General features: G+C 45.4%; 1 protein-coding gene across 1 annotated transcript in view; it reads right to left on the reverse strand.

Moving 5' to 3' along the window:
* Nucleotides 1-567: 567 nt before the first annotated feature.
* The window catches only part of LOC119446759 (regulator of nonsense transcripts 1-like), a 32,443-nt gene continuing 8,073 nt past the window's right edge, over nt 568-24,937 (reverse strand). The window contains 10 exon segments of the mRNA XM_037711297.2: nt 568-795; nt 3,884-4,136; nt 6,274-6,990; nt 12,500-12,814; nt 12,816-13,022; nt 14,491-14,634; nt 17,266-17,824; nt 18,323-18,431; nt 21,410-21,508; nt 23,608-23,780. Coding sequence (XP_037567225.1) covers nt 3,918-4,136; nt 6,274-6,990; nt 12,500-12,814; nt 12,816-13,022; nt 14,491-14,634; nt 17,266-17,824; nt 18,323-18,431; nt 21,410-21,508; nt 23,608-23,780 — 2,542 coding nt within the window. The 3' untranslated portion in view covers nt 568-795; nt 3,884-3,917.

The raw sequence follows: 24,937 nt of genomic DNA on the forward strand, positions 1-24,937 counted from the left end.
ATTTTCAGCAATATTTAGTTTAAGAAGTGATGGCCTAAATAAAAAATGTGCTTGCAACGATCAGTACATATGAACTTTTTTTTTTTTTTGAATATAACAAACCTCATCAAACTCACTGCAGTGGTTGCCAAGCAAAAGCAATTTCTCCTTTTCCATGCATTTAGATAGGAGCACCTGAGCTAAAGCTTAGTCTTAATGGCTCATGCTGTTACTGGTGTACAGGGCAGGATGGAGCCCATTGCCTGCTTCTGGAATTGCAGCAGTGTGGTGCAAAGCACTCTGCAGCTCTAAATAGGCTTGACAATGTGAAACGCATAACTGCAGCTCAGCACAGACAGTGAATCTGCGCACTACTGTGCCCATTATACATTTCTCTCTCCCAGCATGCACCTCAAAGTGATACACGTGCGTGGACTTCATGGTAAGACTCCCGTGGGTGCTGCATTGCTGGAACTAGGGCATACATACACACAAAAAAGAGAGAGAAAGAGGCACAGTGAATGGCCTCTCTACATTTTGTCACACTGCTTGAGCAGCTTCCCAAACAGTCAAACAAGAGACTGGAAATGTCTGCCCGCGCCGCGCACACACAGTGCCTTGTTTATTCGCAGCCTGCGCAGTTGTGGTGCTGCCTCCGGCGGTGATGGAGAGGAGGAAGAGGGGGGGGCTTGGCCCGGCCTCCTTCTTCAGGTCCCGGACTTTGGGTGGTGCGCCGGCGCGCGATGCCCGGGGCTGGCCCCTGCCCCACGGTCCCCCTGTCCAGGGGGCCCCCATGGACTTGTTGCCTCAGTCCGCCTGTAGCATTACACGTACCACCACCATCAACTCTGGCAATCCATGCATCACCTTCCGAGCCTGCTGTTAAAAGCTATAGGTAGAGGCCCTAGCTTTCCGCGATTCCGCAAAAAATCACGGAATTGATGTTGTTTTGCGGAAATGCATTTTTTTTTTAAGTTGCTTTTTGAAGCAGCAGCGAAACGCTGTTTCTCGCAGCTTTCACAAGATGGCGCCTACAGTAGCCGACCGATTTTCCGGACTTCGCGGGGACTGAAAAATAGTCCGAAAAATCAAGCAGTCCCAAAAATGACAGATCAAGTGAAAGCTGCCAAAGGTGACGGAAAAGTAGTATTTTCTTAGTAATTAATAGTAAGAGGGTTTTTATTGCCTCGGCACCTTTTACTGATGAAGAAATTTAATTTCATATTCAAATATTCTCACCGTATAAAAAATTGGCTAAGTGGCGCAGTCGCCACTCGAATCAAAGGGCTCAGCTGTAGCCGTAGTCATCAATCCATCCAACGTTTGCTTCAACAGAAAGTGCGCCATTTTACCGTTTGCTTTGTGTTTCGAGTTGGTAATCAAGATGGCTCCCACAGGATCTCATTTGAGCAAGAAGACGGCCAAAGAACGTGCTCGAGAATACAAGAACGCCAGCTTTTACGAAGATGCAGGAGTCCTTTTTTGCCGAGTTTCCTTCAGTTCTAAATATACAAGCATGTTTGGAGTCTGAAAGTTCTTAATAAACTGTTACAGTAGCCGACCGATTTTCCGGACTTCGCGGGGACTGAAAAATCGAGCAGTCCGAAAAACCGAACAGTCCGAAAAACTCGCCCCCCCCCCCCTCAAGAGAAAAAATATTATGAGGCTTAGAGTGGCTTAAGAAAAATGTCGCAGTTTCGCCCAAAAGGACTCCGGAGCATCGATTGCGATAGCAAATTAATAGACAGCGATACGAAGTACGGATGTTAGTTTTATCGGCCGTATAAAGCTGTGAATACGCGCTTACTAACTAAATAAGCACAGTGGCACGCGCGCGAAATGAACACATCTCGCCCGATGACCGCGGGCAAATTGACCTTCGCGCTGTCTATTTCTCTCGCTTCAATGCGAACGTCGAAAAAACAAAAAAAAGCTCGTCGCATGCCCCCGCGCGAGGGACACGTGTAAATGCAGAGCATAGTGGGGTTATTATTTTAGCCGCCGCCTCTCGTTCCCGTACGCCGGGGTCCGCGGCCCGACGCTGACGTGTCGCAGCCGCGTGTCGTTCTCGACTCGAAGGGTCCGCAGCCCGACGCTGACGCCTGTCCGCGGCTTCTCGTGCACGAAGTTCGGCGTCGGCAGCACGCTTACGACGCTTGCATTCGGCGTCGGCAGCGTGCCGCCTCGCCGCCTTGTCTTCTGCCGCCGTCGACGAAGACGATGGTACGAGGTCTTGAACTGGTGCTTCGGCGCTGATGTTAGATTGTGTCGAGGTACTAGTTGAAGGTCTTGCTTCCATCGCTTATCAACTGCGACCGCCGATGAACGCAAGAGAGCGCAGGAGTTGACGAGTGGAGCCCGCGCCAACCCGCTTTATATTCCTAGCACGCGCGTTAGAGGGAGAGGGGGTGGAGAGAGGGCGCGCTATCACGCCAGCACCTGCTGTTGCTACGGTGCTTGCAGCGCCGGAGCGCGACTCAACTACGACGCTTCACGCGCTGCACATGTGCTGCAAGCGTGATGCGGGAGAGGAGGAGTGGGGGAGAGGGCGCACCTGTGCTCGAGCTGTTGCGGACGGACGGCGCACGCTACATGTGAGTTAAAGAAATGCTCTGCATTTAAAACAGCGCATACGAAGCTACTGGCACTCGGCGCACGCCCTTTGTACCCATCGCAGATCGCAGGTGCACACTTCAGCCACATAGCAGATCGCTTTCAAGATATGGTGCCTGCACGGCTGCTGCCGACAGAGCAGAACGCAACTCCCCACCGTCTCCGTCGCCTTCTCCCCATGCCCCACGACCTCCGGCCGCCTTCCTCTCTTGCGTGCGTGAGATTAAATTGCGGTTGCCGGCTAACCCTCGCCAGCTTTCACCCCGCACACAGCGTACGGCGCAACCAAAACTTAAAAAAAAAGAAAAAAAGAAAGAAAAAAAAAAAAACACGGATTCCGCTTAAGTGATGTAACGATAGTGCCAAGCTTACCTAAAAAAAAAAAAGGGCAAGTGCCGCTTTTTGGAATGTTTTGTCGGCCAAGGAATAACGGGCATGGCCTCGGAGACAAGAGGATAGCGTGCGTCTACTAATCTTGAAGGCTATACAGAAGGCACTGGAAGCCAAGCCCGGCCAAGCCAGCGGAAAATCCAACATGGCGGCCTCCATTATCGGGTAGCGTGGCTCGGAGCGAACGATTTAGTCCGGAAAATCGAACAGTGGCACCTAGATTCGTCCGAAAAATCGGTCGCGAAAATGCATTAGCTCTATAGGAATCCTGACGGTACATCTATGAAGTCCGGAATATCCAACAAGTCCGAATTTTTGGAGTCCGAATAATCCGTCGGCTACTGTACATGTACCTTATGTCTGTTCAATGTTGCCGTAGAATTTTGCAGATTCCTCTATCTTCATTTGCAGAATTTCAAATTTTCCACCACATAAAGTTAGGGGCTCTAGCTATAGGTACACTGCACATGGTTCAACATGTGCAGGTCCTAACCACAGCTCTGGCTACACTGATGATGTCATGAACAGTTACCAAAAAAGATACAGTAAATATAGGTCACGGTAACGTAAACAATTACACACTGTTTTTATTCCAAATTTGCCATTAGTCCTCCATGATTGGTCAAAATTTTGACCAATCACCGAGGTCGAATGGCAGATTTGCAATAAAGACAGTAAAATAGCTTCATGTTATCGTGACCCCAGTGCCAGTCTCTATGAGGGTTCCCTCAATTGTGCAGGAATGCACATAATCAGTATCAAAATCATGGAAACTGCAGCAGCATCTATCATTTCTGTTTACACAATGATGGTCACTACTAATGGCATTGCACAATTAGCAAACCAGATAAGCTATTCTGATGTGCACATGAAGCTTTGGAGCAGGTGGAAGCCTCCTCACCTGCCTGATGCTGCTGCTGCCGCTGCCTGGCTCCTCAGTAGGGCTGCTGTGCTGCGAAGTGGGCTGTGGAGGAGGAGGGTGGCTGCCCAAAACAGTGCCTGTCCCCCTGGTAGGATGAGTCCTGGGAGAGCATGCCCTCGGCCTGCGAGCGAAGCTCCTCCCCCAGGAAGCAGCTCTCCTGCGACAGCTGCGACAGGGCACCCACTCCTGGCTGCGACAGTGGCCCACTGCCACCCGGCTGGGACAGCACTCCCTGCACACACGATGTGCACAGAGTCTCATCAAATATGGCCTTTCATGGACAGCCGAGGCACACGAAGATGGAATAAACTACTAGAGAGGCTATACATGACGAAATCAAATCAAGATGAATCAATGGTTTACCTTCAAAGCACGACAGACATGGCAAGTTTAAACAGCGTGAAAAGACGACAACAGACTTACAGTACCAGCACTGGTCCTGCGTGTGAGTATTCTTTGTTGTCGTATTTATATACGAAGTCTTTATATATGAAAGTATGCTGAATAAAGATCTGTTGTAACAGGTGTGGACTTTAGTTAGTAAGTTGGCTACTGGCACGGCTGGCACGGCTAGTAGCAGCTGCGATACCGACTTTTCTAGATGGCGCTAACTGTGCACAATATTTATCAGTTTCAGTTAAAAACTGGCGCGTTTTTAAAAATCCTCGAATCTAAGCTGACCCTAGAGTTTCGTATATGATTATTTGAAAAAGACTACAGGCCTAGATTCGAATAAATATGGTATTATCCGAAGATAATCATATACAAGAAAAAAAAAAAAGTATTATCCCGAAAAACGTATTACGCAGAATCGTATCAACGAGACTCCGCTGTACTGGGTGACCTTAAGTGCATGAGAAATAGCTCCAACATGTCAAAATAAGCGATTTAAAGCATCAATCATCGGTGATCGATCTGAATAGGCGTGGTAACGAAAGAGTTCATTAACGCAAGTCTACTGTATTCACCATGACGACACAGCTCAATGACACGACAATGAGAATTCCTTTCATCATCGCCAAGGCTCACTTCCAGTTTGTGTTTACCTGTATTGACTGGCTGCTAAGCATTTGGAAGCATATCCGTGAGCTCAAATGGGACACACCAAGAGATTTACAAGTGCAGTTGCAGAACAAAGAAGGAAGGGGCCATTCACTAGCATACCTGCCAACTTGTGAATTTAAATTTAGTAAGAATTTTTGCAGCAACTGTCAAAGATTGTCAAAGCAAGCTAATAACTGATGTGGACTGCAGTAATCACACGGACACATAAGCAATACTTCTGAAGTGTACTGCTGACTTTGATAGCTGTTTTTCATGATGGTGGCACAAATTATTGTAGACATGTTTCAGTAGATGGTGTGACAGCGTGACAATGATGATGGCAGTTGTGCATTGACACTGTGATGACAATGGAATGACGACGAATATGATGAAGCATATTGTATCCACAGAGGCGTATCAGTCTCCTCTTTGCTTGTGTCCGTAATCGAAGACTAAGCACCGGTGAAATACTTATCCAGGTGCCCTGTGGCTTGTCCTGTAGCGCTGGGCATACGCGTTCATTCAGCATATGTATGTACGCCACACATCGCGCATGGTGTTCACAGACGGAAGTACAGTAGAACCCCATTGTTACATTTCTTAGGGAACCACGCAAAAAGAATGCATGATCCAAGAAAACTTAACACCTGATAACAATTTTGCAGGTGAGATACATAACCGGGACTGACATTTCAGAGCATAAGAGCTGCGAAAATGTAACAGGAACTTATTAACAAGGTTACATTGTACTACACGTTTGTGCAGTGAGCTTTCGTTGCTCCTGCACCAGCCGAAACATACACCGGCAATATTGCTTTATGTGAGAACTCCCATAGTTTTTTCATCGCGCAACCATAGATGTAACATGATGCCTGAGCCCGTGTCCGAGGGCAGCTTCATCTTGTAACGCACGCTGTGATGAACCAGATTTCAGTTGCTCCAGCTTCACAGTTATGTGCCAGCAACCACGAAGAGGTAACAAGCATAAAATAAAGGTCATCACACAAAGCAGTAAGCATGTTAGTTTTTCAAAGCAGATACAAATTTTACTTCTTGCTGATGCACTCATGAAATATGGTCACAAATTTATGAGAAATTGTGTAGCCCTTACATGAGAATATGAAATGTTGGCGCTCATCGACAAATGTTTGCTGCAGCTTGGTTTCGCAACAGCACATGCCCTTTGCAATTATGGAGAAAATCCAGCCACAAACTTCACGAAAATGGGCAAAAGATTCAAAGAAAGTTACTCGCTTGATCCCGTGGACACAACACCAGAAGGCTGGAGAAGGGGGGGGGGGATCGCAACAATGAAGCACCCGTACCTGGCTAGCTTGACTGTTGAACTGCGAGCCTGGAGGGGCACGTCGCCCTGGTGGAGGCTGCTGCTGCTGGCGGGCTGTGCGACGGGGTGGGGGACCCTTTGCTGGGCCAGCAGCCCCTCGTCGTGCCTGCAGTGCTTGCTGGTGCTGATTATAGAACCGCGGTGGAACATGTGCCATGTTCATAAATAGCCCCACAGGCACAGGAAGGCCTGGATTGGCTGCAGCCCGCTCCGCAGGACCGATGTATGCCAGTGGGTCGTGGTGCCGGCCAAAAGCTGTCTCAGGGAAGTTCTCCTTGAGGGGTGCCCAGGCTCCACGGTTAGTGTTCCGCCAGTCTGGTCCACCATTCAGCTGAGATGAGCGGTCATACACACTACCGGGCACCATGGCCTCCCGGGCGTCAAACACAGTGGTGCTCATGAAGTGACCACCTGGGTTCACTGTGTTGACCAGCTTGCGTGGCTTGCTGAACTGGATTAGACTTTCCTTGAGGTTGTTTAGGGGACCCTCGACCAGCACTCGGTTCTCCTTGTAAAAGCTCAGCAAGTGGTTCCACAGGGGCTGCTTTGACAGCACCTTGGGGTTGCCCACAATAATAAGCCCATAGCGAGCACGTGTCAGTGCCACATTCAGCCGTCGGGGGTCGTTGAGAAATCCAATGCCTTGGTGCTCATTGGACCGCACACAGGACATCACGATCAGGTCCTTCTCTCGGCCCTGCAGGTGTAAAGACAAAATGAGCATTGGAAAGCAGCTGAAAAGCTTAAACCTAAACTTGCTACTAATGTCCAATGCTGATAACAACCAAAGCAAGCCTGAAAGCATAGTCAGATCTATAAGGAAGGTCCATGTTGCAAAAGCAGCTTTGTCAGAGTCACAAAAGAAGACTCAAGGGACTCAGGAAAGAGCACACATGCTGCAGTTCGAGGCCCTGAAGAAAATGTGGCAGCAGTGCTCATCTGCTCAACTATTTCTATCAACACTACAGTGGCACAATGCCCTTTTAAAATAGAAGCAGAAGATTAACTGTTTTTTGCCTTGTCAATGAACACATGAAACTGTGTGCAGCTTAAGAAACTCCAAGTATGAGGTGCAGTGAAATGAAAACCATAAATTTGTTAATAAAATATTGAAATTCACCATGATTGACCTGTAAGTTGGCAACATTATTGCTAGTAGGGTAAACAGTTTAAGTAAAAAGGGAAAGATTGGGATGAGGAGGCTATGAAGGAAACACATATGGGTCTTTCAAAGGCAGCTTCGCAGTCAAATAATTTTTCTTTTCTGGTACGAAAATCAAAGCTGAGATCAACGCATCTCCAGGAAAGTCGCTCTACCATCTCAGCTAATCAGGAGGCTAGCAGATTGCAATCTGAGGATTGTGAAGTTTTCTTTTAGAGATACCCGTATGGGCTTTCTTTGTAGCTTTGTGCTCCTTTCAAAAGTATGCCAATCTTTCCCTTTCATGAAACTTACAAGTTTAGACAACTGTTTTGCTGTAAGTTTCAGTAGGTGGCAGATGAGTACGGTTGAACAACCATAGTCATTGTCTCAGTGTAAAAATGGCTGCCCCACTTGAGACAAGCACCCCCAAAGAACAATAACATTCTGTTATAACATTTCTGACAAGTAGGGATGGGCGAATATTCGGTATAGTCAAATATTCGTTCGAATTATTCTCTATTCGTTATTCGCTTCAATTCGAATTCAGGCATTCGATATTTTCGAATTATTCGGCGCTCCCGAATAGGCAGCCAGAAGCCAGGGACGGCCGGTACAAAAACACATCTCGGAGGCTATGCTTTACGTCATGGCTGCCATACATCAACCAACAATCTCGAAGGCTATACGCTTTTGCATTAAAGAGCCGGAAATGTGCAACGCAAGAAAGCAGAAACGGCACTAGCGTTCAGCCGAAACGAAGCTGCGGAGTCTGCATCGCCAGAGTCATCAGCGGAAATCGTACGTGAATGACAGCACCGACGGAACGCTTCGTGCCTATTTGTGCCTTTATTGTGTTTACCGGTGTGCATAACAACGCGTTGGCCACGGGATTTCATAGTTGCCATTCATGACCACGTCGACAGCGGCCGCAGTTTCTTCCGCAGCGATTGCGGCAAAAAGTAGTTTCGTTCCGACTGAATAGGCACGTTGGCCGTGAACCTAAAGAGCTGCGTAGTCACCATCCATGATCGCATAGATAGCGATCATGATTTCGTCTGCAGTTGTTGCAGCGAACAGTAGTTTCGTTCTGACTCGATGCATGTGTCGGCCGCGTTTAAGCACCGCAAAGTTACCGTTCATAATCACGTCGATAGCGGCTGCGGTTTCCTCTGCAGCGGTTGCAACAATCGGTCGTTTCAGTTTGACTCGGTGCAAAGCTGGTGAGGATGAAGAGCGCTGGCTAGGACGTGCGATTTTTTGGCGATCAGCTTACTGGCGCAAAAATAACCGAGATGCGCACGTGGTAGTGCAAAGTGTGGTGCAAACGATGGCGCGCGCCACGGCCATGCTGCGAAGGAAGTCGCAAGGCGTCGATCGCCGCTGCGAGATCCACTCAGTCATGAGATGACGGGTATTGCAGCTTCCGCACTGCTTTTGTGCAAAATAGCAAAAAGATTTGGTCATCCATTCTACTAATAAAAGCTTGTTGACGTAGTAAGCATTTGCTTATTGTTTTCTGGATACCGTGATAATTCGGTTATTTGGACATTTTTTTCTGGCCCCATGAAATTCGAATTAACTAAGTTTTACTGTAATATATGATATATAATATTCGAACTATTTGATTAAAAATTATTCGACCAAATCACTATTCGATTCGACCTCAAATTCACTATGTATTCGCCCATCCCTACTGACAAGTGAAAGTAAAACCTATTGAAGTTGATCACATAATGAAAGCCAAGTATCTTAATGTGTGCTTGTCACACCAGGAGGTGTACGAAGGCAGTAGTAAATTTACAAATGGAGCCACATTTGTAAAAGATGCTCCTCGCACAGTATAAGCACATCAAGTGACGCCAGAGTGTTGCAGCTGTGAAAGCAATAGAAGGAACAATAGCGGACCGACTGTGGTGGCTCAACATGTGATGGCTCAGCAGAATGTGATGGCTCAGCAATCACACTGCTCATGATAAACATCTGTAAACAACTTGTGAAGCACATTGAATAAGAAGTCGAGAGTATGACGGAAGCCCGTCTGGTCGGGATGATGCATAGTTAAAAGGAAGGGATCGAGACACCGACCAAAAATGGTTGAAATATATTTAAAAACACATTAACGTTTCGGCTCCCCCACGGGAGCCTTGTTCACAATCTGAAACTTACAAGTTTGTTACAATCTGAAACTTACAAGTACTCCCTGCAGATTGTGAACAAAGCTCCCGTGGGAGAGCCGAAACGTTAATGTATTTTTAAATATATTTAAACCATTTTTGGTCGGTGTCTCGATCCCTTCCTTTTAACTATTGAATAAGAAGGTGATGATCCTCAACAGACTCATCACTGAGAGTAAAACATGGGTCCACTAGAACACTCTTGAAACAGAGATAGGAAGGATGGAATGGCTCTTCACTCTTAATCTCTCAAAACTAGGGGTGTGCAAGTAATTGAATATATAAATACAAATCGAATAGTGAATGTTCAAATAAATTCAATTTGCAAATAGAATATCTACAACAGTAAACCCTTGTTAACTCAAACTCGGATACATTGGTGCTGCATTTTCCTGGCTGTTACGGTATTTACGGTGGCATTGTACTCTGGCATCAACTGCGTACTATACGGGCGTGCGCAGTCGCACGGGCCGTATCTTGAAAGCGATCTGCATTGGGGGCAGAGTCTAGGCAGTGTAGGTGCATCGGCGGCTCGTAGCTTTGTGCGTGCTGTGTTCTCGGCGCTCCATTTGCGTTGAAGCGATAGCACACAGGTCACATCGCTCGCTGCTGATGCCGCGCTTCTTCATGACAGCGAGTGCCCACGCTCATCGAGTGGCATGTGTTTATGTTTGCCGGTACACGCTGGCACCACGCTTGTTAACTTAGTTAACAAGTGAATGTTTACAAGTTTATACGGACGATAAAACTACTATTCTTACTTTCTATAGCTGTCTACTAATTTGCTATCGCAATCGATACTTCGCCTTTCAGGCGAAACTACAACTTTTTTTCAAACGTAACAACTAAAATAAAATTGTGTGCAGTTCACCACTACTCTCCATTTCTCAATTTTTCCCGTTTCTCGGCTCTTGCATTTTTTTTAAGGTCCCATGAAAACCGTATCAGCGGGGTTCTACTTTATCTCGAAATATCGATCAAGTAATTTTTTTTTTCCACCTTGGTGTCAACCCAGGTGTTTGCACCCCTTATCAGAAAGTGTTCATGCCTAACTCCGGATATCTCGAAATGTTGACTTCGAAAACACCAGGGAGAAGGCAACAGGGCAGCATTGGCAGTGTCACTTGCACTCGCTTTTCATTCTGCAAAAGTTCGCTAGCCAATACAGATGCCGCAGCAGGCCACGCTCCCTGCTCATCTTTCCCTGTTCTGTCTATTATCGCTCGTGTGCACTAGCTTGGCCGCTCGCTGCCACTTTGTTGCGGTTGGTCTGGGAGTCGAAGTACTTTTTTTTCCTCCTCTCATTTAGGAGGCTGTCAGTGACGCATCAAGGTGGTCAAGGCGTATTAATCGTGACCTTGAGCAAGATGATTGGCACTTTTGAGCAGGAATGATCAACCCATGTTTTGCGGATAAAAGCCAGCATGTGAGCCCACAGTGTTTTAGCGAGATCGCAGCTTGATAAGGACACTTGCATCATGCTTGTGCGACCGTGAGCCGTAAATGCCATGTCACTCGTGGATGTCTGCCAAAGGTGCAAAAATTGCGCTCCTTGCACCATTAAGTTTCAGTCTCCGAAGTGAAATTGTCTGGAATTCATTACGATGCAGTAAGTTGCAGCATCAGCTTTGGAATGTCTAAAAGAGGGTATGCTCTGATGACTGGCTTCAAATAGTATTAATTAGAATCAAGCGTGATGACTCTGTGCCAAGCATCCAGTTTCCTGTAGACGCCAATGTCTTCAATGCCAATGCACGTGTTCCTTAATTTACAAACGCACATGCACTGTCCCTGGTCTCAGTACAAGCACCAAGACACCCAGTAAGTTTACTAGCAGGCCTTCAAAGTTTTAGATGAACCCCTGCTCTTTTGTTGGCTTTAAACATCCCCTCAACGTTGAGTTCATATTCCTGCCTTTTTTCTTTTGCTATGCAGAAACATTTCTGATTAGTTTAAAATTATTTTTTAGGGGAGACACTCTTTGAAACACTTCTTCTCATATTTGTACGAGAGATTTAAAAATTCACCCAGTTAGATTTTCTCAAGCAGATTTCTAATATGTCATAAGTTATTGTGTAGCTGCTACAGTTTTTAAGTTACGTTCTACGCAATGGCAAAATATAGTGATTTTGCAGGCACTTTATTGTGCATTAAATTTTCACAAGAAGCATTCAGGTGTGGCTTATTTACCTATTTGTAGACTGCAAGGTGCCAATATCTATCTAAACAGTATTCACTGGAACTATGAAAGAAAGAAAGAAAAAAAAAGTCACCACTTCAGCAAATTTTTTTCACAATCCCATGATAGTAACCTGGTAGACATAATTGTCCCACACTAACTTATAATTGTCCCACACTAACAAGCTTTGACATACATACTTTGAAGATATATACAATGCTGATATATACTTCAAATTGCAATATCTTTCAGCAGTTGTTGCAAAAGTACAAGGTTAGATTTCAGGGAATTGAGAAAAAAGGTTAGTTGAAATGTCCTAATATATATATTTTTTTTTTTTGCATAGTTCCAGTAATTGTACATGCTGTTTGGCTAGATATCGGCACTTTGCGATCTACAAAGAACTAAATAAGCTCCAGCACGATACTCTGTGAAATTTTAGTACATAAAAAAGTGCCCGCAAAGATTACTATATTTTGCCATTGTGCATCGCATAACTCACAAACTATAACAGCTACACAAAATCTAACAACGTATTTAAAAACTGCATAGAAAACTCTATAATTGGCGAATTTTCAAACCGCTAGTACAAATAATAACGAAGTTCGAATAATAGTTTATAGTTCTCATTTTACTGACCCACGTGTATGTACGACAATGCAAGTCAGTAAATGGGCAAGGATGTTCCTCCACTCATGTGACAACCAACCTGGAAGGCGTCCACGCTGGCCACCTCAATTTCCTGGTACAGCTTGGCATGCAGAGCCCCCTGAAACTGCATGTGCTGCACCAGGTAGGCACGCTGACCCTCGTAAGGCGTGATGACGCCCACCTGCTGGGGCTTGACACCGCTGCGCAGGAAGCGCGTGCAGATCTTTTCCACGAGTGCGGCCTCGGTGCGGTTCAGGTACGAGGTGCCGCTGCCCGCCATCTCCTCCTGGCCCTGACAGGCATAGAAGAGCATTGGTCGCTCTGGCTGCGGCCACGGGAAGTCCAGGCCACGCATGCGGCGCTCGTCGGCAAACTACGCCGTTCTGCAGGGAGCCCTCGTAGAAGAAGTTGGATGGGAACTGGGCCAGCTGAGGGTGCATGCGGTACTGCACCTCCAGGCGCAAGGGCCGAATGCCCAGTACCACGAGCCGCTCAAATAGCGACTGCGACAGCCCAGCCCGTGCTGCCTTCTTGCACATCACCACGGGGCCCAGTTGGCAGTGGTCACCCACCAGGATCAGCTGCATTAAGGTAGTCACTAATCAGCCCTAAACTGCGGTATGCATGGATCATTTGTGACCCATACACTAAAATATAAAAAAATTGGAATGAATCCTCCCCCAAAAAAATGTGTGAAGTTCATTGCCTTTAAAAATTTTTTTTTGTATCAAACTCTCTCAGTGAAATGCAGTGCAATGAAATGCAGCTACTTGAAGTACTAAAAAAAAGAATTAAGATTGCAGTTTCTTCATATGCTTTTTAACAAAAAAAAAAAAGGAACAGAAACAGCCGGCAGATCCCACGCCCTGTGAGAATCGTTATGCAAAGCACTGTGCGAGCCTACCAAGTTAATGAAATGACCATGAGAGCCCCAAGACGTAGGCGGCTGTTTCATGACCTACATGACATGCATGTCATGACATTCATCTCATGACCTATCATTTACATTCGTCATACACTCTTGTCATACTATGCAAATTTTGGTACGTACCAAGTGAACGAAACGATCATGAGAGTACAAAGACGTAGGCCGCTAGATAGATAATGTCAAGGTGGCAGATGTTCACCAAGAAATGCTCCGCATTTAAAAACTAGCAATTGAACCCTCACCATTTTTGTCATCCTCAATGTTCAGATGTACCCATCGTGATAGTGCACTAACACCCAACTTTGCATGAGCGAAAGAATAATAAAAGCTCGTTAATATGCACCCACTTAAAATGTAAATGTGACAAATCCCCAACTAAGTTTCCATAGAGCCTAATGCACTGACCGACCGCTTAAACCATAGTGTCTCTAACGACTACCGTTAGTGAGTACCGCGATTACTTTTTTGTCACAAAGGTTAACCCCACCGTCTCAACTCAAAGTCTGGCCAACGCCACACTGTGCCGCAAAAGATCTTCTGCTCTTTCAGAAAGTAGAGACACCGGTCGACCAATGATTCACACTTATGCGCGAATCCTGCAACGCTTAAATTACTATATGGATAAGCACTGGAAATGGCAGCATCAGCAAAGAGTATAACCACTGACGGGCCTGCCAGTATGACTGCCAGAACCAAAAGACGAGAATGAATTATCCGACTTTCCAAATTAACGGGGGGTTGAATTAACAAGGTTTTACCGCGCTGTACTTCATTTGTATTTGAGCCACTGTGACGAAGTAAAAGTGCTTGAAACTTGCAAGTTAGGTGGCACATTTATAATACAATGCAGTGGATCTTAACTACAAAAAAATTAAAAAAAAATAAAGCCTGAGCAGGTGCTGTCAAAGCCCATGACGTCAAAGCGAGCTGGTGCGGGAGCTTCAAGGCAGGGCCACCACCAGTCTTTCACTTTTGCATTTTTTCGGGCTTACAAAGCCTCTCATCGCGATGGCCTTTATGGTACTAATGTAGGAAGGTGATTTCTTCTTTAATGCCCTCCAATACATTCTGTACAGCATGCACAAGTGCTCTCATTGTATGGCACTGCGAAACATTCTCACCTGCTTGGCCCCAAGCACAACGGGCACCATGCACTCTGGCTCAGTGGCCTGCATGCTCTCGTCGATGAGGATAGAGTGGAACTTGAAGCGCGCTAGCCGAGGGTCTCCTGCCCCAACACACGTGCAGCAGATGACATCGGCAGCCTGCAAAGTCACCATTCTTGGGCTTAATGATTAAAACACTGGTAGCCCTTCAGTTGACTACTCTGCACGAAAACACCAGTATAATTTTTGTAGCAGTAATCCTGCACTGATACAAGAATGCACAGCGGGGTCCACAGTTACCTCACCAGGCCACATTGGAAAGTTTGGTTGTATGTATACACTGGAAGCTGCAGAGCACCATCTAAGGAGCGTTCTACCACAATAATCTCAAATTGTTTCATTAATAGAAGAGATGGAAGAAATTGAAATGTCCCAAAAATATGCAGTCAGAAGGTAAGATTTACAGGCAAGCTTGAAAGTTCAACATACACACTATTTCTTTGCCTGAACTAATGTCCACAGGTGACAATCATTGCCTGTCCTCTACCATATCGGAGATAAAGGGCCACGTCATGTATACATCACGTGGTCCCCGTATCCTTCTTTTTTCTCTTACTCTACTACTGCATGGCGCACATCTGTTGTAGGTTTAGCACATTCTGCGTTAAATGATTTATCAAAGTCACGTGCCATGATCGACAACATTGCAGGTATACGTGGACATGCCTTTGGTATGAGATGGTTGCTCTGCTGGGAAGCAAGGCCCACTCAAAAGTAAAAGCACTCAGGTTGCTGTTGGAATTTTCAGCTGCTTTTGTGGCATATGTCAATACATTGCAGACAGTTGACAGCACATGAACTATGCAGCAAGCTTGCTCACTGTGCCCAAACCTGGTGAAGGACACTTTATAGAGAATGCCCTATTAGTACTAGTAAGCTACAAATTACAGCATAATTATGGAATTATTGTATGCTGATTATTGTTTTATGCATAGACATAAGCCTAACACAGCCTAGAAGCCATCTTTTTTTTTTTCTCTCAATAAAAAAGAGCTGTAACAGTTATACAGTGGCTTTATTACAAGGCAGGTGTACTCTTAAAGGGGCCCTGAAACACTTTTGGCCCATAGTAAGAAAACGTAGATGATCTGTTAATTGGGCTCCTGTGAACATGTTAGCCAAATATTATTGCACTGCATGCAACAGAGAATTTACCATCTCATGTCAAAAGCAGTGAAACACTGTTTGCTCCCGCTTCCGCAATGTCATCATGAAGCGTCATCGCAAGCAGCTGGACCCACAACAGCTACTGGTTGATTTTGTGATCGTCAGAACATTCTCAATAATACAATTATTGCTCATTTGAGTTAAATAAATGAAAAATATATATGTCTGCAATCTCAAAAAGACAGAAAGACCATTTAATCTTTTCACTGCTGGTCTAAACACAAGTTTCCCATAGCTGCGTCTGCTGCACTTGGCCTCTGAGATGAAAAGCGTGGCGTAGATAGTGGCCGCCACAAGCCGTTTCGTGTTCAACCTTTGGGCGAGGCCTGAAGGGCATTGCTCCCTTGCAGCCCCTTGCCGTCTCCCCTGTGTAGCTTCCAGCACACTAGTGGAAATGAAAGGCGACAGAAAGCTGCTGATCAGTCTGATAACTACGTCTAACTTCAATTGTGATTGAAAGATTCGAAAGATTTTTGCAGCAGAAGATTCGTCAGGCAATGTAATTCAATAGTGATGTCATTCTATGATTAGTTTTAAAAGTGTTTTAGGTCACCTTTAAGCATGAACACACTTAGCTTTAGCTCAGGGCTTACAAGATACCAAACACAAATACATGTACCACTTGTGAAATGAAGATATGTTCTTGTGACGCAATTGCTGAACTAGGTTGAATGAACCTTGTTGAAATTAAAAGACATAGTTAAATTCCAGTGGCTCTATGGACCAAATGTTCAAGAGACCAGCTAATAGATAGGTAAAGTTGCAAGCAACCAACAATTTTTTGATAAAGAATGAAGCACCAAGATTAAAATTGTGCAACCATGCACCAAAATGGGCTACAGCATAAATCTTGCATATTCATTTACAGTTTGTGTTAAACCACATTTTTGTCAATGTGCGTGTCGCATTAAAAAATTTGCATATTCCAAAGCAATATAATGTACCAATTATGTCAACTTCATATGAATTAACAGTTTCATTTACCGAGTGATGATAAACATGTCATTAGAGACTACATAGTTGTGAGCATAAAGCTTCATATTAAACATTGTTGCCTTTGAAAATTTTTGCATAAGCATTAAGCGAAAAGCTAGGAAGTCTGCTTTAAGCAGGAATTAGAATTTATTACTTCTTTTTATATGCAACAAATTTTGCTTAGATCAGTACAGCAGTGGTCAAATCTGAGCATTTTGACATTTCATTGGCACATCTTGACACTTTGGGATAATGCTTCCACTCAATAAACGTTTCCTCCATAGATTCCTTGTAATTTGCATTTTTTTTTGTGATCATAAAACTGTAAGGACGGCCAGTATCAGTAAAATTTACTCTTAATAAGCAGCCATAATACTGGACTATTAATACATGCAAAAGAGAGACAATACTAACGACAAAAAATAATAAGACGTTACAGCATTGTGTACTCCTAGTCGCCCTAAAATGAGGTCACACCTGACCACCAGCCAAGGCATTTGCTTTTAGCAAAATCCACAAGCCCAGCTTGTGAACTTCTTCACGTTACACCATGACACACTCGAGCAGCACAGTGACACTTGCACCCACCTCTAAGAGCTCACGCTCGCAGGCTTTTTTGAGCATGCGGTAGCGCTTCTCATCAGCTGATGACAGCTCGCCAGTCTCGTCCTTGAGCTGTTGCAGCTTGTGCAGCTCAGAGTGTCCGTCCATGCTGCGGATCTGGTTGTGCAGAGCCAAGAAGGAGACAGGCGAGTTCAGGGCCTCTCTACTCTTGGCACACAACCGCACCACCCGCAGGCCCGTCTGGTGCACTTTTTCCGTTAGCTGGTCCACAGCAATGTTGCTGGGTGCACACACAAGGACAGGCCCTGTGCTCTGTTTGGCCAAGTGGTACACAACTGTCGCCGACGTCACCGTCTTGCCCGTGCCTGGCGGGCCTTGGATGAGCGACAGTGGTCGCTGCAGTGCGTGCTTCACTGCATACACCTGTGAGCGGTTCAGCTCTGGCAACTGGGGCGCTGAAAAGTGCTTGGGCAATGGGCAGCGCATCACCACTTCTTCCACCTCATGGCCTAGCAGCCGATGGTAGATGTACGCCGATACCGAGCACTCATCGACGGCAAACTTGCGGAGTGCGGCCTGCATCCTGCAATGGTGACCCCCAAGCACAAATCACAGCACAGACAAGACAGGTAGCTCCCATTTTTTCTCACAGGGTCTGAATCTCTTTGGCAAGCAAATAATGCACCCTCCTCACACTCTCAGCAACAATGTCTAGTGCCAACGAGGCCTCTTTTTGTAACAGCTATACTTGGAAAAGACTGTAGTGCACACACAAGGCATCTTTTTGCAGTCATCTTACTCCATACTATGATTATTAGGGTCAGCTTCCTGCATTATCAGCCCTGCCTTCAACTGACTGGACACAGCACCCTGCATTTCATTGCACTAAAGCTCTCCAAATATGTGCAGTTAAAGGGCTTCTTCTAAAAGTTAGGATGAGCATGACATTCAGACATGTGCCTACAACTGAAGCGTGTGATCCCAATTGAAATTAAGAATCATGCGAACAAAGAAAGCTGAAGTCATCCTTATAACATGACAAGCTAATTATGAGACCCTACAAGGCAACACACACACACACCTGTCAAAGGAGGTGGACTTCCACACAAAGTCAACCACAAAGTTGGAGGTGCACTCTGATGGGACACCCAAGTTTGTCTTCATTTCAATGCCTACTTCCTCACTGTAGTCTGTGTAAAGCAGTCAAGAAAAACAAGCCAACAGGCAGACAGCAAACACCAATAGCAAAGTCTATCTCTAGAAGTTATAAACATGAGTATGCCAAAACAGCAAAAATTTTTTAAAGTTAACGAAATTTGGGGTTTCAAGCCCCAAATACTACACTGTTGGTTATAAGGGCTCCACGTTAATTTTGACCACCTCAAGTTCTCTAACAAGCACCGAAATTAAAGTACGCAAATGTTTTTTTGCAATCCTGCCTCATCGGAATGCTGCCATGGCAGCCAAGCATGGACGACTTTAGAAAATGGTGCGCGCCCTCAAGTGGCCACCAGTAGGGCATTATGGGAATCTTGAGGGAAGGCGCTCCGTTTTCTGCTTCACTTGCAGCCACCAGAATAAGATTTCTTCTGCCGTCTTAGCTAACTATAGCACAACAAATTACATAGCAAAACAACGATAAGCGCAACCCAAGTGGCCACAAAATAGTCATACATGACATGCTGAAAAATACGCCTTGGTGTATACTGGAAACATCTATGAGATTCCCGTGAGTGTTTTTATGCGAGAGCACACTGTTTCGCAAAACGCTGCACAACCCTCATTGATTACAGCAGCCATCCGACAACATTTTGCCAGCCTTTCGCACGTTTTGCGGGCAGATCACTTCTTACACATTTCTCAATGAACGGAGGTTGCGTTAACAAGTGTAGCCGGAGAACCCACGAGAAAAAGCATGAGCTGCTGATCCCACATATTTACGTGCGTTACGCGAAGAGCACATACAGTGCGAGACATTTCATGTGCTATAATGTGCGAGCGGTGCAAGCCTGGGCTGGCTTGTGTCGCCACGTCCACCCACAGAGACCAATCAGAGCACGCAGTTTTTTTAGTGTTTCGATAGTGAGCTTGGCCATAGTGTGCCATGTCGAGCACACTATGGCAAGTGGGCTCGTCATGGCACCCTACGGCAGCCGCGGTATCTAGCCAGGCAGGGCATGGTCTCCAAAACCAAAACTGACCTTCAAGGTTCCCATACTGCCCTTGCCTCCACAGGCGGCGCTGATTTTTCTAAAATCGGCCATTGAACCCGCAACCTCCTGCTCAGCAGCACCTTGCCACAGTCATTGAGCCACCGCAGCAAGTGACAAGGAAAATTCGACAGAGACACTTAAGACTGTTTATGTGTGGGAATGCGAAAGCATTATAGTAGCCGACGGATTTTTCGGACTCCAAAAATTCGGACTTGTTGGATATTCCGGACTTCATAGATGCACCATCAGGATTCCCATAGAGCTAATGCATTTTCGCGACCGATTTTTCGGACGAATCTAGGTGCCAATGTTCGATTTTCCGGACTTAATCGCTCGCTCCGAGCCCCGCTACCCGATCTTGGGGGCCGCCATGTTGGATTTTCCGCTGGCTTGGCAGGGCCTTGGCTTTCAGTGCCCCCCTGTATAGCCTTCAAGATTAGTACATGCACGCTATCCTCTCGTCTCCGAGGCCATGCCCGCTCTTCCTTGGCCGTCAAAAGATTCCAAAAAGCGGCACTTGCTTTTTTTTTTTTTCGGTTAGCTCAGCACCATCATCATGATCACTTAAGCGGAATTCGGGTTTTTTTCTTTTTTTTTTTAAGTTTAGGTTGCGCCTAGAGTGTACTAGACAATTCTAGTACACTCTAGTTGCGCCGTACGCTGTGTGCGGGTGAAAGCTTGCGAGGGTCAGCCGACAACCTCGCGCACGCGAGAGAGGAAGGCGTCCGGAGGCGCGCGGACTTCGCTCGCGGGGCACGGGGAGAAGGCGACAGAGACAGTGGGGAGTTGTGTTCAGCTCTTGCGGCAGCTGCCGACGGAGCTGCCGCGCAGGCACCGCTATCTTGAAAGCGATCTGCGATGGGTAGAAAGAGCGTGCGCCGAGTGCCAGTAGCTTCGTATGCGATGTTTTTTTTTTTTTTCGACGTTCGCGAAGGTCAATTTACCCGGGGTCATCGAGCGAGATGTGCTCATGTAACCTGTGCGCACGTGACACCGTGCTTATTTAGTTAGTAAGCGCATATTTACAACTTTATACGGCCAATAAAACTAACATCCTTACTTCATATCGCTGTCTATTAATTTGGTATCGCAATCGATGCTCCGCCTTTTGAGCGAAACTGCGACATTTTGCCTGAATTTTTTTCTTTGGGGGGGGGGGGGGGGGGGGGAGTTTTTCGGACTGTTCGGTTTTTCGGACTGCTCGATTTTTAAAAATATTTTTCAGTCCCCGCGAAGTCCGAAAAATCGGTCGGCTACTGTATACCATTGCAGACCTCGGAACATCATGAATGCGCTCATTTTATACACTCGTAAAGTGGTGCCACTTCCTCTCCACTGCCTGCGCCGCCATGTGCCCAATGACGCACGCACTAGGCTACACCTTTAATCAGCCATATGGCTGCAACGTGACATGTGCAATCACGCACGCACTAGGACCAACTTTAGTAAACCAGAACCGTAAAGCCACCGTGGCGTCGGGGAAGCGTGATCGTCTCGCACCCCGGAGGCCCGGGTTTGCTTCCCACCCAGAGCGCAAAGTAGCAATTTTTTTTTCTTTTTTCAAAGCCACAAATTTTATAACAGAAACCTCCTCGAGAAATGTGACCTCAATCCAAGCATTTTGTTACGTGGTTTTACTTTTTTGTTGCGTCGGCCATTTTTGGTACCATCTTTTCGCGTAATGGGGCATATACAGTGGAACCCGGATATATCGAAGGGGATCACAAAAATGTTCGATATATAAGTAATTCGATATATAGAAGAAAAATTTGATAATAAAATTTTCAAGGGGATTTTGCTGCTGTTCATTATACACAATAATTCGTTATATGTGGGTTCGATAGATCTGGGTTTGACTGTAATTCTACCACATAAAAGAAAAGACACCCCCTCCCCCTGTACTCTGAGTCAAAGCTGTCAAAAAGGTCAACACTATTTGCAGTTTTAAAGGATACTGTCAGGGATCTTGATGACGTGGCCCACGCCAGACCACGGCTTGTGCAGTTCTCCAAGATAGCGCAGCCGTAGCTCATCACCATGCATCAGCCGCATATCTGCACAGATTAGAGCACAGTAACGAGAGCATTCATCAGACAAAAGATGTTCTGAGAGACCGTACGGGCTTCTATTTTTCATAAGAACCCACAGGAGTTTCCTTTGTAGCTTCGTCCTATTGTCAGGCGGATGGCAACTTTCCCTTTATGAATGTGTCGGTATGTGGAAGTCCACCTAGTGGGCTTCCACGTACCGTAAAGACCGGATTATAGGTCGAGTGGGAATATAGGTCGACCCCTAGGTTTAGGTGTAGAAAAAAAAAGAGGAAAAAAAAAAAAAAGAAAACAACCAAAAACCGTCAAAACGTATGTATTTTCGAAACGGCACCGCTCACCCACTATTGGAGATGTAGTCTCATTCGTCCCTAGTAGCAGCACTGTCCTCAGAAGACGACCGTTTGTTTGTTGGTGACCGGTTCGAGTACAGCCTCTCGCACAAGCTCCACAGCTTTCTAGTGAATTGTACGCACGGTCACCGGCACCGAGCGCGTCCGAAGTTCCCGCACAAAGACCGCGAGTGCGGATGAACTGCACTAGGCCCACGAGATGACGTTTTGCAGGTCATTTCCTTTCCTTTCTACGCTCTCCAATCAGCATGCTTTTTTCCGAAACGAGTTGCCACTTGTTTGCTTCGGCAAGGTTGCCACAGGTTGCCAGATGGTGACTCGCATTCGGCTAAAACCGCTATACAAGACGAGGGGTGACTTGAGCTTGCTTGTTTCATGAAAAAAATCTCGACTTATATTCCAGTTTATACGGTAACTGATTTGTCATATTCAACTGGCGAGTGTTGGGAGCAGCAGAAGTAACCAGAAGAGCATTAGTGCACCAAAACTATTCACAGACAGCTATGTGTGCTGTATTGTAACGTCCACTGTACTGTCATTGTGATGACTGTGCAACGAGGGCAGGTGCACAGTGTTTCCTAGAAAGATTACCTGAGGAAAGCCTGATGCTAATGTCTACGGGAGCTGTAAAAATGCCTTGTTTATCCAGCTTAGGAATGACAGGCATTATTTGAATTTGCCTAAACATAAACCCTTCTGGCTTGAAACAGGCTCTGCAACTTCGAATTTATCATCTTCAACAGAATATTGTGACGTGCCACAATTTGCAATGATTCTGCATGTGCTCAGAGACTTGCAATGTTTACAAAACTGCGTGCTTGGAAATTTTTAAAAAGAAGAAAGCTTAATAAATTATGTCACATAATTTTGATGCCAGAAGCATTTCCAAATAATAACCATCATTCCAATGGTAGCTGAATGATCGCAGGGCCAGAGCTCAATCTAGCAATTTTGCGTGGACTCTATGGGCGGGTGCACACAGGAAAAGAACAAATATTTACAGTAAACTTCCATTAATTTGACTCTGGTTAATTTGATCCCCACTGAAGGCCCCAGCCAGCGCCCATGCGTTTCTATGGACCCAAACTTTCATTATTTAGATCCTAAAATTGGACTTCGCCAGATAATTCGAACTTGACCATCGCCATTCACTGCCACATTCATTATGTCAGACACCCAGCCCCTGCAAGTGCACTTCTAAAGGGGCCACGATCACTTCTCATGCAGTCAAATATTCAATGCCAACGAAACAGCACTATTTTGGCAGATGGCATTGCACCTGACAAGCATTGCACCTGAACGGCAGTACATACCATGGAGGAAAAATGAGCAAGTTGCATGTCTCAGTTTTACTCACTGCAAATATGAATGGCTAATGCAAACAGCGGCTGTTTATTATCAACAAGAGCTGATCACCGCACCGCTTCAATAATGCAAAAGGCACCCCATTCCGATATGCATTCTACAAGAGCGTGTGGATAATACTCTATTTCTTTGCTGAGTGGCTCTGAACACGGGATGCTGAACTGATGTCTGCACTTCAGGGTTTCTCTTCTTGTAAACCAGGGGTTTCTGTGAACAGTGTTTTTAGGGTTCCAAGAGCAGCCACAACTTAGCCTATCCCAACTTCCACTCAAACATATTTTTACTCCTAGTGCATAATTTACGCAAACAGTCAAACAGTAGCAGCTTCATTGCAATGATGACAAGGTGCAAAAGACACAAATTCTCTGAAAGATATCTTTTGCTTACCTGTATCAGACTTGGCCACTGTGAAATAGGCAATCATCTTTTTGTTGAGCCCAATGTCCCAGCGGACCTCTATGTTGTCCTGTGTCTGCGACTCCTTGAGCTTCTTGTCATAGTCTGCTTCCATTTTGACCAAAGGGCCAAAGATGTTCTGGTACTGGTAGCCATCCTCATACCTGTAACCAGTGTAACAAATGCACAAGGGTTGCTGAGTGGCTGGCTATCCAGAAGCTATTTCCTAGATTGACTGTATGATGTAACACCTTTAACCATGCTCAACTGATGAGACAAACCTTCATTATCAGTGTATGAACCTCAGATGAAAGATTTTTTTCAGATTAACAAACATTTTAAACATCATCAGCCGATACCTATTGCTGTAATGTAAAAAATTTTCAGTACTGTGAGTTTCAAAACACTCATTATTTTAAAATAACGAAATTGTAAACCGAAATATTGTGCACATTTGCAACTTATGGAAATCTACAGTCGAACCCTTCTATAATGAACTTGATAGTTCTCCGACAAGACGACATTATATTAGTAGTTCGTTATATATGGACTCGCTCTTAAAAGCGCTAAAAAATTAACTGCATTAAAGCCACATCAGCAGTTACAATTCAGAAAACTAAATGCAGGTCAGAAAACCAGATTCTCAGTGTCAATTTTTGTTCTCGGTGCGTCAGGGAACGCACCTAGCTCTGACGCACCTAGCTGCAAACGTCCATTAGAAACTATCTAAAGAACGAAATGCGGCCCCGTATAGCTCTTTCAAAACAGCGCACGGTTACAATCACCTGTCATCTCGAAACTGCAAGAGCCGCCGCCATTTTTTATTCGAGAACTTGTGATATATTTTACTATCGGCGGGACATGATGGTATTCTGCAGAAGAGAGCGAAGCATTATTAGTAAGCCGAAAACATAAATTTCGGAAACTACTGCAGCACGCCGCCATTCTGCAAAGGTCTCGGACATCATGGTCAATGTTTTGAAACAATGTTTTGCTATCAACACTAAGCCTAAGTTGAGGTAGTTGATATGCATAGGCAAAGCTAGAGAAGAATTCTGCATTCCGTTTAACATGCTATGAACACCTTTGGATAGATGAACGAAAGCGAAATGTCGACTCAAAATAAACCTTTGTTGAAAACCTATGTACAGAATGTGAAAAGATCTGATGTTTTAATGGAGGTCAAGTGAGTTAATACCTGTGGATTAGTTCACAAAACGGCCGCATTTCGAACCCATCAAAATGCAAAACTGCCCGTGTCCTGTGCATTCAGAGAACGTTAAGATCCCCTGGTAGTCAAAATTCACCCGGAGACCCCCAC

This window comes from Dermacentor silvarum, chromosome 3 (genome assembly GCF_013339745.2).
Source record: "Dermacentor silvarum isolate Dsil-2018 chromosome 3, BIME_Dsil_1.4, whole genome shotgun sequence".
Classification (NCBI taxonomy): Eukaryota; Metazoa; Arthropoda; class Arachnida; order Ixodida; family Ixodidae; genus Dermacentor; species Dermacentor silvarum.